Here is a 14,374-nt window from a genome sequence, read left to right on the forward strand (position 1 = left end):
CATAGTTGAGTGGGAGAGAGACGCAAGGCATTCGGCGGGCCTCTCTCTCGTTCGGTGACTCATCGTAACGTTACCGAGCGTTACACTTTTTCATAAGTGACTCCCAGTCGCAACCTAATTTAAGACGTTGTCACGTCAAAATGGAATAATTTTATCAAATTAGTGTATTGTCATCGGTCCTCAATAAATCTACAAAGTTTGAACGAAATCTGGCCGTTTAAAGTGGGTTAAAATCGTGCCCAAAGAAGTCGGTTACAAACAAACAAACATACAGGTGAAGCTAATATAAAGCGTGTAAAAATAAATGTCCGTTAGCGGTACTATCAACTATCTTAGGGTACTATACTCTGTCCAATAAATTATTTGCAAGAAGCTTGTAACTAATACACTGGAGATTTCAGTATGAACATTAACTTGTAACAAGAAAATATGACCTTAAATGACGCCTGTATGTTTTTTATCCCTTTCACACCTAGGTAGTTGGTTAGGTGTGAAAGGGTCTATGGGTCATCATATAGTATCTATGGGCGTATTCAGAAAGAAAGCTTGAAACTTATAAGCGCTTATATGCGCTTATCGGCACTTGTCAGCGCTGGTAACCCGCGCAGGAAAATATATGAACGTGACAAGCGCCGATAAGCGCTTATAAGTTTCAAGCTTTCTTTCTGAATACGCCCTATAGCTCATCTGCTTACGATTATGCACTAAGCAATTTGTGCAACACACTCGCTTTAAACTACTGTAATAATAAATACTCGAAAGATTTCAAACCACTTTCAAACCATGAACAATCCTCGATCTTTTTTCTTTGTACGTAGTATATTATTAATAGTCTGTGCTTTCATTCTATTTTTTTATTTTTTTATTACCAAAGACAAATGGCAAAGACAAACCTAGTAAAAAAGTCAAGCGGTACTAATGTCAGTAGTTGTCATTGCGACAGGTAATCAAATGCCACAACGGGAATTGTGTGCTTATTAACGACACTCCCTTTTCCTGTTTTATTGAACAGATAAGGATTTTATAAGGCGCAATTCAATGAGAAAAACAAGTTTACAAAGGTGGTGATTTTGTAGGACAATGGAACTATAAACACTAATTATCTCAGACAAAATTCAAGTAAGTTTGAAAAGGCATTAGTGCAACCACAGCTACATATAACATAACTTGTTCAATTATTACATCCAATATTTTGTAATCATTACCGTTTTGGCAAATAGTACCAAATATCCACCTCATAAATATTGTTCCCTTGAACAAATGTTTTATTTAAATCACTTGATTTGTTTAGTTCAAGTTTTAATGCATAGTATAATTTCCGAAATTAGTCACGTAATGAATTGTTTACAAGCGATTTACCAATTAGATCATAGTCATGAGATAACGTTCCCCTCAGTGACAATTGAGTTTAAGCACACTCTTCTATTTCAGAATGTCCACTTTGTCGAGATCAGTCCATATCAGCCAGCAAAAGCTGGCTGAGAAGCTTATCATCCTCAATGACCGTGGTATCGGCATGCTGACGAGAATCTACAACATAAAAAAGGCCTGTGGGGATGCTAAATCAAAGCCTGCATTCCTCTCTGATAAAACCTTGGAATCCTCCATAAAACATATTGTTAGAAGATTCCCAAATATTGATGTGAAAGGTCTCCAAGCAATTACAAATATCAAGAATGAAATAATAAAGTCCTTATCTCTCTATTACTACACATTTGTTGATCTACTTGACTTTAAAGATAATGTTTGTGAACTTTTAAACATAATGGATGCATGTCAAGTGACATTGGATTTGACCCTTAATTTTGAATTGACTAAAAATTATCTTGACTTGGTCACTACATATGTATCTTTGATGATCCTACTTTCTAGAGTAGAAGACAGAAAGGCAGTTCTGGGATTATTCAACGCGGCACATGAATTGCTTCATAATCAAATTGATCCAAGCTTTCCTCGACTCGGTCAATTGATTGTAGATTATGATGCACCGTTAAAAAAACTATCTGAAGAATTTTTGACACACCAAAAAGTTCTATCGAGTGCATTGAATTCACTGTGGCATGTATATCCTGCTAGAAATCTTACAGCAGAGCATTGGAGATCAGAACAGAAGCTTAGTCTAGTAAGCAACCCAGCATTGCTCTTAAAACCTTCAGAAACAAATACTATGTCATGTGAGTATGTTTCTTTGGAGTCGTTAGAAAGATGGGTGATTTTTGGTTTTGCCATGTGCCATCAGATGCTGCAACAAGATCATGCAAACAAAATGTGGGTGAGTGCATTAGAATCTGGCTGGGTAGTTGCGCTATTCCGAGATGAGGTCATCTACATACATTCATACATTCAAGGCTTTTTTGATGGTATAAAGGGATATGGAAAAAGGATATCCGAGGTTAAAGACTGCTATCATCATTCAGTTCAAAAAGCTGGTTACAAGCACAGAGAGAGAAGAAAATTTTTGAGAACAGCTTTAAAGGAACTTGGTCTAATATTAACTGACCAGCCAGGACTACTGGGGCCTAAAGCATTGCTTATATTTATCGGCCTCTGCTATGCTAGAGATGAAGTGTTTTGGCTGTTGCGGCATAATGACAATCCCCCACAAAAAGTAAAAGGAAAATCTGCTGAAGATTTAGTAGATCGTCAACTTCCAGAGCTCTTGTTCCATATGGAAGAGTTGAGAGCCTTAGTTCGTAAGTACAGCCAAGTAATGCAAAGATATTATGTACAGTACCTGTCAGGTTTTGATGCTGTGGCTTTGAACCTTATGATACAAAATTTACAAGTGTGTCCAGAAGATGAAAGTATCATACTCTCTTCATTGTGCAATACTGCTGCAAATCTGACTGTCAAACAAGTAGAAAGCAATGAGTTATTCGATTTTCGTGCTTTTCGCCTGGATTGGTTTAGACTTCAAGCGTATACATCAGTTGGCAAAGCTCCTTTCAATTTAGTTGACCAAAGAGAACTATCACAATTTATTGATAAAATGGTATTTCACACTAAAATGGTTGACAACCTTGATGAAATTATGGTGGAAACCTCAGATTTGTCATTGTTTTGTTTTTACAATAAAATATTTGAAAGTCAATTTCATATGTGCTTAGAATTTCCAGCACAAAATCGGTACATTATTGCATTCCCACTAATTTGCAGCCACTTCCAAAACTGTACACATGAGCTGTGTCCGGAAGAAAGACATCACATTAGAGAAAGGAGTCTTTCTGTAGTTAACATATTCCTTGATGAGATGGCAAAAGAAGCTAAAAACATTATCACAACTATTTGTGATGAGCAATGTACAATGAGTGATAAACTTCTTCCAAAGCATTGTGCACAAACAATTGCCCACCTTGCTAATCGTAAAAAAAAAGATAAGAATAAGAAAAATCCCATTGAGATAGTTAAACCAGGTGCTGAGAGTTACAGAAAGACCAGGGAAGAGTTAACTACAATGGACAAACTGCATATGGCACTAACAGAACTGTGTTTTGCTATAAACTACTGCTCCACAGTCAATGTATGGGAGTATACATTTGCACCTCGCGAATATTTACACCAACATTTGGAGACGAGATTTTCCAAAGCACTTGTAGGCATGGTAATGTTTAACCAAGATACTAGTGAAATAGCAAAACCCTCCGAACTGCTTGTGAGCGTAAGAGCCTATATGAATGTTCTACAAACCGTTGAAAACTATGTTCATATTGATATCACGCGTGTTTTCAATAATTGTCTTCTACAACAAACACAAAATATGGATAGCCATGGCGAAAAAACTATAGCGTCCCTATATACTCAGTGGTATTCGGAAATCTTGTTGCGGCGCGTAAGTGCTGGAAGTATATGCTTTTCAATGAATCAAAAGGCATTCGTAAGCCTTTCAGCCGAAGGTGCGATACCCTTCAATGCCGAGGAATATTCAGATATCAATGAATTGAGAGCTCTTGCGGAATTGATTGGTCCATATGGAATGAAATTGTTAAGTGAGACATTAATGTGGCATATCGCGAGTCAAGTTCAGGAGCTAAAGAAATTAGTCGTACAAAATAAAGAAGTTCTCCAAATGCTTAGAACTAACTTTGACAAGCCTGAAATTATGAGAGAACAATTCAAAAGACTACAACAAGTAGACAATGTGTTGCAAAGAATGACAATAATAGGGGTTATATTGAGCTTCCGCCAGATAGCACAAGAATCGTTACTCGATGTTTTAGAGCGGCGAATTCCGTTCCTGATTAGTTCAATTAAGGACTTCCAGCAGCAGTTACCGAGTGGAGATCCAATGCGAGTCATATCTGAGATGTGTTCGGCGGCTGGCTTGCCGTGCAAAGTTGATCCCACATTAGCCTCGGCTTTACGTCAACATAAAGCTGAGCTCGAGGAAGAAGAACATCTTATCGTATGTCTCTTGATGGTGTTTGTTGCAGTTTCTCTTCCAAGACTAGCACGAAGCGAAGGTTCGTTTTATCGTCCATCTTTAGAAGGTCATGCGAACAATATTCATTGCATGGCACCTGCTATCAATCACATATTCGGTGCTTTGTTCACGATATGTGGCCAGGGCGATATAGAAGATAGAATGAAGGAATTCTTAGCTCTCGCTTCGTCTTCTTTGTTACGGCTGGGTCAAGAAACTGATAAAGAAGCAATAAGGAATCGCGAATCTGTATATTTGCTTCTAGACCTTATTGTGCAAGAGTCGCCGTTCCTTACAATGGATCTACTAGAGTCGTGCTTCCCTTACGTTTTGATACGCAATGCTTACCACGAAGTTTACAAGCAGGAGCAAATGCTATTGCATTCTTAATTTATTCTGCATTAATTATTATTAGAATAATTAGAATTTCCATAATGTTAAGAAAGACATTTCTATGACATAGGACATTGTAGTTTACGAGGTTATTATTTATACCGCACTTCTTGTAATACCTGATAGTTCTAAACTTATAAGTTGTGTTCGTTTATCTGTTAGATGTATTACTCACACAAAAATAATATTCACGATTCCATATTTGCATTCTTTGGGCCTTAAAAGACTGGTAAAGTATTCCTTTCCAATAAGTATTGTCATAAACGAAATAATGTATTTTGATAGGTTTTAGCTTTATTACATAGAATTGTAACAATTATTATTTATAAATTTACGTTTATAGTGTCTGTCTAAATTATATTTGGCTTTTATACATGTGCTATCAGACAGTTTTTTTTTTTATAATATGATAGATTAATTAGATTTAAGCTTTCTCGTATTAGCATTTAAGTGAATATCACATAACATGTTAGTTAAAGTTATGATCAGATTTTTTATAATTGTTTTATATTTCTTTGATACTTTATAGGTAGCAATATAGAGCAAGTTATGAATTGCAGACTGTCCATGGCGTTTGAAAACATTAAAATAGTTAATCATGTCATGTAACAAATAAATTATTTAGTAATCTTCATTTACGGTTTTATTATTTTACTCAATTTTGTTAGTGCTTTGAACACGTGTTTAGAAATTTCCATCTTTTTTTATAGTTTTTCTTTTTTGTTCTTATAACTCAATTCCTTTGGTGCTTCTATATGTAAACATAATTCGAAAGTGTCAAGCATTTGAATAAAATATTTCGCTTACAAAAAATTTCCTAATTGGCATATTTTGTCTCGTAGTTATTATCTTATTCGGTTCTTTATAGTGCCTAGTATATAAATAGGCACCTTTTTATATTGTCAATCATCATGTTTTATCCTTTAATATTTTACAAGTTTAACTGTTAATAAACCCTACTGTTCTCAGTCCTTTATAGAATCAGAATGATCTCATACAATGATGTAATTCTACAAACATAGCAGTCAATTAGAGGATTATCTTTAATACATTAATCATTCAGAGCAAATCCATAACCTTGTTAGATTAACCGCCGAGGCTAAACGTTTACCAAAAGACAATACATTTGCACTAAACACACATTTTGTATTTTAGACATTTTGTTGCATGCGTGCAAGTAATACGCTCTAATATAAGACATTTTGTAACTTGTATATATGAATAGTACCTTACACAATAAATTTTTAAATATTACTTTGGTGTTTTATATTTCTATCCCTTTCACTACTAGTGGTACTATTATTATTTGTCCTTTTCATTCTTAGTTCTAACTTAATTTTAAAACAATCATTTTCCTTTCGTTAAAATGTTGTCTTATTTTCAGATTGATTTCAGTTTCAACGGTAAAAGACAACCGTATGAAATGAAATGAAATGAAATCTTACTTATTATAAATCATTCCACATTCATATTGAACGTTTCTCTGATGATAATATAAATTGATGAGTTTTACAAATACTTATTTCTGATAATGATAGTTAAGGTAGTTAGGTAAGGTATAAAAATAAAATAAAAGCCATGTAAGATCATGTAAAATTTATTGTATTTTTTGTTATTTTGAAATCACATGTTGTAACATTTATCTCGTTAATTAAAAATATTCACATTGTCTGTTTAAATAATCTATTACGGTAAACTAGCTTATACTTAGGAGAAATAATGCCATTGATAACTACTCGATGGTCAATAGCTAACCACCGATATACACGAGTCAAATTGGTCGAGTCGCTCTACGGACCTCCTCACAGTTACATACAAATATACAAGGCTTATAGTACATTACAAGACTGCGTATTATACCGACATTCTCTAATAAAATGGCATTAACATGGTATACTTATACGATAACTATCCTTAATATTAATGTATAGAAATAATAAAAAATACATCATGCTCTTTGGCTTGCACGACGGAGTTATACTACGTAATACGTTCGAACGAAATAATATTTATGTATTAGAGATCAATCGAACTGAACTGTACAACAGATCGAGTATCCGAACAAACTTAATGTTGATATGCAATACATATACGAGTAACGAGACGAATCACTAATGGAACAATTTTGAGCGACCGCGCGCCTTCAGCGCTTTCAAACAAATCAATTTATATCGAAACATCAGTCTAATAACATTTGATCATTTGGCAATACTGTTTAAATTTCATATTACTCCTACTAAATTAAAGTAAATTATAAACATTACATTTATTTGCCATAGGAAGACTAATCATTGTTATTAATTTTCTACATGAAAATTGAATTTGGGTACATCTTAACAATATTGATGGTAATTTTCAATTTGAGCTTTATACAAAGACAACCCTAATAATTACATCTCCAATATGGCCGTATCGACGAAAATATACTTAATACATAGATTGAGGATTATTGAGCCCATACGTAAATGATATAATTTTGAGACAATTTTGTATAATTACGAACAAGGAGGCGTAACAAAGTTGGAATACAAATCTCTATAATGGCACCTATACACTTCCCCACGTCACAACTACATACGTTAAAACAATGACATAAAAATTACTTACGGAGATTCCAATAAAACAACGGATCACTTATATAAAAGTCTCATAACAGTACGATTATTTAGTATTTGCATGATATTTTTACATCGCATTTGTATATGTCGCTTATATACAAAAATATACACAGGTCCGGTCGGTTCACGCGGCAACCGACTAACGACAATTTTCTATTTCTTGTACAAAAATAATAGCTAATTTTGTGGAACACGATGCGGTTTTGATTGAGCTTAGCGTAGTTTTTATACAGTCGTTTTCTCATAGTACATTTTTAACTATCTTCAAATTGGGTTCGCTAAAAACGTGTAACAGTGTAAATGAAACGGTTTTTGGATTCAATGTGTCGAGGTCTTAAAAATGGTGAACAACAATTTCTTTAAGGTCGGGGAAAGGGTTTTATCACATTAAAATGTTCAATTTTCAATAATGAACCTATATCAACAGTTTCATTTACATGCCTATTAACATTCAAATATCTTACGCGCTCTTGGGAGTTGGGACATCGTGATTTTATGAATATATCGGTGCTTCATTTACGATTTGACAATGATATATGGAGGTATGAAATACATTGAAATAATGCAAATTATGAACGATAAACTCGCTTAATAACATATAATACTTGACGAATACAATATTTATGGAACGTCTCGGGTAATATTTTAATAAATGCAACTACATATATTATTATTACATAAAATGTGCAATGCGATGAAACGGTGATATTAAGTGTATTGTATGACGTTGATATTAGTGTATATTGTAAAAATATTACACGCTTGAATCAATGTTACAGAGCAAATGTCGCCAGTAAGTGGCTTAATGTAAACTTGCCTTAATAATAAAATGTATTACGCTGTTTTTTCTACGTGATGTATAATGGCAGTGAATATTTTATTCTTATATAGAAAACAACAACACTGAGAATCGAAGTCTATACTCTTTTGGAAAATGATTTTTGATGGATTTCTTTGCGGTTGGAATAATAATGGGATGATAATGAATGTTTATGACAACACTTTAATTTTTTGGTAGAACTTTTCGGTTCTTTTGAGTATATTAGAATTATGAGTATCAAAACTGTGTTAGCTTTTTTGTCTTTTATTGTTAAGTTTTGAAAATGAGAGGTTTTAAGGAGGTGACAGTATCACACTATTAATAACGTATTAACAATTTATATTACATGTGTGTGTTGACAGAGGATATTATTTTAGTTTACGCACATTTATTTTCACATGTGTGTGCTTTAAATATACACGTTTTGACTGTCTTATACATTGAAATACGAACAGTTGTCACGATACATTTTTATTTGTTTGATTCTTGCGTGTTTGTGTATCTGTGTAAACGTTAACTAGAAATTGTATCTACACGTTATTCATATTAATTTAACTGTGTACAACTGGGGTTAGTTCTTATGTATGTATGTATGTATGTATGTATAATGGACTGCTTGTATATAGATACAGATGTCTTACAGTCTTAGTTACGGGCGCGTGTGGTAATGTTGTATGTGTTTGTGAGTGCGCGCTAATGTTGGCTGCGTTGTTTTTTTTCCTATGTTGGTGCGTCTGTGTGTGTGTCACAGTTAGCGCTTTGTTACATTCAGTACATATGTAATGCGCATTTGTGCGCTATTGGCGATGTTAGTGCGCGCGTAAGTGTAAGTGTAACAGTACGCGCTATTGGCTCTGGAACGCATACACTTGTACACATGTACACTTGTACGCTATTGGTGATGTTAGTGCGCGCGTAAGTGCGTGTGTGTCACAGTACGCGCTATTGGCTCTGGAACGCATACACTTGTACGCATGTACACTTGTACGCATGTACACTTGTACGCATGTACACATGTACGCATGTACACTTGTACGCATGTACACATGTACGCATGTAAACTTGTACGCATGTACACATGTACGCTTGTACACATGTACACTTGTACACATGTACACTTGTACGCATGTACACTTGTACGCATGTACACATGTACGCATATACACATGTACGCATGTACACTTGTACGCATGTACACATGTACGCATGTACACTTGTACACATGTACACTTGTACGCATGTACACTTGCACACATGTACACATGTTCACATGTACGCATGTACACTTGTACACATGTACACTTATACACTTTTACACTTGTACACTTGTACGCTATTGCCGGTGTTGGTGCGCGTGCAGCAGCAGCAGCAGCGGCAGCAGCGGGCTGGGTCAGACCTTGTGCGCGGGCCGCATCTCGTACGCCTGCGGGTACGCGTTCGCGTACGGCTCGCGGCGGCTCGGGCCCGCGCCCGCTACCGGGGCTGGAAATGGAACATTATAACTGTTTAGTGTACATCCTACTGATATAATAAAAGTGACAGAATATACTGTTTGTTATTTTTTTAGTTGAAATCTAAAAATGTAGCTGCAAAATTCAATATAAGTTACTGGAAATATTCAGTTATAGTAGAGCCATTTTAATAGGCAACATTTGACAGTTCAACAAAATTCAACAACGTAACCTAGTAACGACGACATAGAATAATATGATATTTCGTTTTGTTAGAACTGCACATTTGCTTAACTTTTTTCAATTACGATTACATATTTATAATAATAATGACCGATACAAGTAATTTTAGAATTTGACTTTACTGATAAACCATTCTAAACATAGTAAACAATTTTTGATTTAAAAAACTGACGTCGCTACAATTTTGTGTCAATAAACCTTTTTTCTTTTTAAATACCAGAGACGTTACTTTAAAAATCGAAATCTGACAATTAGAATCGAATGCATTGATAACTTGGGAATAAAAATCATCATAAATTATTGACATGTGTTTCAAGTTCGATTGACAAATGTTTCAAGCCCGTATCGATTAATTCACTTTAATCGATGTTTATAAGCAGGTTACCACCCTATGAAGATAAAATTGATAGACGTCAAATGTTGCCTATTAAATTGGCTCGATTATAGTTTTTTTGTAGTATAAATGCGCGGCACGGCATGCTCTGCTCTGCGCATTACTGTAAACGCTTGGTTCTGTTGCGTGTCAAAATACGCGTCACCACTGGTATGCCACCCGTGTGCACTATAGCGGCACATACACACCACAATATACATACATACATACAGTAGGGAAACTTCATACAAAACGTTCGAAATGGCTCACGCACACAAGCAAGCGTGTCTAAGGGTATTCTTATATCTGTCAATTGTCATAATACCCTTCGATACCCTTTACAATTCTCGTAAACACGCTTTCTTGTGTATGTGAGTCATTTCAAAAATGTTGTATGAAGTTTCCCGACTGGTTGTATCTGTATATTGTGTATAAGGCAGTTCAATAAAGAAACGAATCTTCAATGGCGGCGCTTATCATTCCCTCTCGCTTACACACGGCCGTACGGCATGCAAAAAAAAAATGGAAAAATAAAATCACTAAAATGTATTTGATTTTCTCTATAATAGTTTTTATCATAAATTTACAATGACAATTATGCATTTGCGAAAGTAAATAATGTTTTATTGGAATTTGACAAAATATGTTCTTTGGGAAAAGTTGTTCAGTTTTATGGGCTCATTACAAATATTATGGGGATTTTGTTACATTCTGTATACATAAATATAAATAATTCATATAAATACACAAATACCATAACAAAAAAAGTTTGTCAACAAACAATTTGAAATAATTAATAAAATAATTATCCATTTACGTTATTTTTATTTTCTTTTTTGCTGACCTTACCATACGTCAGTGTCAGCTTTGGCCGCCATTGAAGATTCGTTTCTTTAATGAACTACGTAATACACACTCACCGGCGTCCCTCGCGCAGTAAGCGAGCGGCGGCGCGTACCCCTTGTGGTTGCGCGCGCGGCGGTGCCCCGGGCGGGGGCCGGCCGCCGCACGCCGCGCGTCCGCCGCGCCCGCGCCGTGCGCGCCGCGCATGCGCCGCAGCGTGTTCATCGGCCGACGCAGCGTTTCTGACAGCCGCCTGGTAAAACATTTAAAGACATTAAAAAAAAAGAAGGGTTGCACTCCAGGAGTGCCGGCAGAAGTGAAAACTTGATTATTAACGTTCAGCATGTTTGATATTTTGGAATGGTATCCGTCTTACGCTTTTTCGATCAGGTCGCGAGTTTAAAATTTTATACCCTTCAGAAAAAGTGCTCAACGCCGCTAAAGAAGTTTTCACTTCAAAAAAACGTGTGGCACTCGGGGACTGCCGCGGTAAAGCTATTGCATGCTATGCCTTCAAGCCACACCTCCGTGCCCGTCGGAGTGGGGAGCGTGAGGTTTTTTCGTTACGGAATTTCTGGATTCGGTCCCCGCGCTCAAGGCCCGCGATAGAAGCTATGCAATAGCTTAAAAGAGTTTCTAATAAAGCTTTTGAATGCTAGAAATATAAAAGAGCGTGTGTGCCGAACACGCATGTCAGAAGTGAAACTTCTTTGGCAAGATTCAATCATACCAAAATCGTCGCCTTACTCCATAACGTGACGGTATTTGAAATTTTACTCTCAACGCGCCTTAAGAATGAAATAAATACACTTTATTCAGCACCAACTAAAAACAGACAATATAACAAAAAGAAAAAGACAAGAAGTTTCACTTCAAAAAGATTCTTGTCATGTCACAAATAATACAAAATATACCTACAGGTATAAATAAACGTGCGCTCACCTAGCGGGCGGGCGCTTGGGGTTGGAGCTGGGCGTGTGCACGGCGCAGCACTTGACGAAGGCGCCCATGAGCACGACGAGCGCCACGCCGCCGATGAGCACGGCCCACCACTTCTCCGTGACCCACTCCTGCAGGCCCCGCAGCGTGTCGCGGTTCAGCAGCAGGTTCTTGAGCCGCGCCAGCGGGCCCTCCGCGTCCACCGCGCGGCACTTGAGGAACACGTCGCAGTACCCCTGAAAAAAATTATTATATATATATTTCGACTGTTTACTACATATTATGATGTTTATGAAACATTTTAAAAGGAAAAATAAAATTCAAAGTAGGGCACTTGACCAAAACCTTATTAAGAGGGGGTATGAAGCAAAATTACCAATCTTCTATTAGATGGTACGTGTAATATTCAAGACCAAATCTAAAAAATATACATATATCAAACTAGAAGATATTCTCTATAATTCTGTTTGATCAATTACATAAAATATTAAAATTGATTCGATAAAAAAAACACCACGAAGTTACCTCTAATTTTGGTTACCTCTAATTACAATGTTTTGAATACGCGCTAACGTACCTGGAAGTTATCACACGGCGATCCTGGCCGCAAACTGATTCCACCAGGCGGCAGACCAACTTGGGCCGCGAACTCCGCAGTACTTCGACATGAGTCCGGTCTTGGGCCAGTCTGACACGCCAGTTGGCATAGCGCCCTCCGGTCCACTACAGCGGTAACACCATCACCCACACGTGTTGGTGATGAAGACAGGAAGCACTCCTTCATGTTCCACGCGAGGCAGATCGAGCCGCTACACTCGCCCTTTATGCAGATCTGCGTGCCTGGATATAAACATAAAAATGTTAAATATTTTCAATACATAAAGTGGTTGATTTTAAACTTTTTAAAGGAATTGGTTGGGATTGGATCTCCTTAAATATCGTTTTAAGGAGGTAGGAACCGGCCCATCGGTGGACACGATAAATGCCACATACCGTTGTTGCAGTGCGTGTGGTCGGGCAGCGCTCTGGGCGGCGGGCAGTCGGGCGCGCGGCCCGAGCACACGGCCGCGTGGCTGCACTCGCTCGCCTCGCGGCACGTCTGGTTGCGGAACGCATGTACACATACCGTTGTTGCAGTGCGTGTGGTCGGGCAGCGCTCTGGGCGGCGGGCAGTCGGGCGCGCGGCCCGAGCACACGGCCGCGTGGCTGCACTCGCTCGCCTCGCGGCACGTCTGGTTGCGGAACGCCAGCACGAACTGGCACGTCTGCGCGTGGCAGCACGGCCCTTGCGACGGGCTGGAACGCGGACACGTGTAGGTTAATATAATGCCGCATCCACATATGCCCAGTGGCATGAGCGGCGGCCGTGCCACCGCCATTATGCAAATGCGGCACGCGCGGCAAGGCGGTCTGAAACCCTGCGGCGTAAGCCGGCGGTTAGTGTGGATGCGCCATTACATATTACATATACCCAAACTTCAAACATTTATTTATTCAATTAGACTTCTTATAAAAGCACTTTTGAATCGTCATAACATTTTTCACCGATTCGGAAAGCCTACATAATAAAACCTACATGTATACAATGTATACATGTAGGTTTAATGTGTGCGTATGCACATGCGCAGGATAAAGATACACACGCATATAATATGTAGGAAAACGCGCACGTCTGCGCGTGATATTACGGGCCCGGCATACTAAACTACCCGTGCATTCAGGTTCGATTAAATTATACACACGTTAGCAATGTTACGCGTTATTAATATGTTAATTATAAAAATGACAAATTTCAAATTATTGTTATTTTACGTACAATAGAAAAGTTTAAATAATATACAATTAAAAAAAGTTTAACGAAAGGCATTTTAAACCATATTCAGATTTCAGCTGTTATATCTTACCTGCATTGTGTATTGGCCCTTCGCTGGCAGCCCTTGGCGGACATGTTGCGCTCCAGATCGAACTGACTCACTTGTCGCGGGTAACAACATCGGTCTTTGCACTCGATTTCATCATAACCTAAAAAATACAATTAATTTTCATTAACATGAATTTAAACCGTTCAAATGCAAGAATTTGAACGGTGCATGTGTGCACTTTTAAAAAATGAATACCTCACACAATTAATTTTATCACATAAAAAGTATGGGCTAATAATATTAATACAAAAATATATTATTAATACGGCTTTGAATAAAATAACTCAGAACCACCGTCCATCCACAAAACGCAAGCACGCATGCCCGCAGCGTCGCAAGTACGCACGTAGGT

The 14,374-nt window shown here is 37.3% G+C and overlaps 2 protein-coding genes across 2 annotated transcripts in view; one reads left to right on the top strand and one right to left on the bottom strand.

The window, feature by feature from the left end:
- Positions 1-918: 918 nt before the first annotated feature.
- On the top strand, positions 919-6,067 carry Hem (Nck associated protein 1 Hem). The gene is made up of 2 exons (XM_089700148.1): positions 919-1,119; positions 1,432-6,067. The coding sequence occupies exon 2, from the start codon at positions 1,433-1,435 to the stop codon at positions 4,808-4,810; it is 3,378 nt and encodes a 1,125-aa protein (XP_089556274.1). The 5' UTR covers positions 919-1,119; position 1,432; the 3' UTR covers positions 4,811-6,067.
- Positions 6,068-8,524: 2,457 nt separating this feature from the next.
- The window catches only part of kuz (zinc-dependent metalloprotease kuz), a 78,418-nt gene continuing 72,568 nt past the window's right edge, over positions 8,525-14,374 (bottom strand). Inside the window, exons 11-16 of the mRNA XM_089700229.1 lie at positions 14,005-14,122; positions 13,227-13,396; positions 12,678-12,940; positions 12,104-12,336; positions 11,239-11,414; positions 8,525-9,733 (exon numbers count right to left, since the gene is read on the bottom strand). Of these exons, the coding sequence (XP_089556355.1) occupies positions 9,642-9,733; positions 11,239-11,414; positions 12,104-12,336; positions 12,678-12,940; positions 13,227-13,396; positions 14,005-14,122 (1,052 nt within the window). The 3' untranslated portion in view covers positions 8,525-9,641. The remainder of the gene's footprint in view (positions 9,734-11,238; positions 11,415-12,103; positions 12,337-12,677; positions 12,941-13,226; positions 13,397-14,004; positions 14,123-14,374) is intronic.

The sequence above is a fragment of the Colias philodice genome, chromosome 10 (assembly GCF_061535455.1).
Source record: "Colias philodice isolate Cphi_HAF_F1 chromosome 10, ilColPhil1 Martin Lab GWU primary, whole genome shotgun sequence".
Taxonomy (NCBI): Eukaryota; Metazoa; Arthropoda; class Insecta; order Lepidoptera; family Pieridae; genus Colias; species Colias philodice.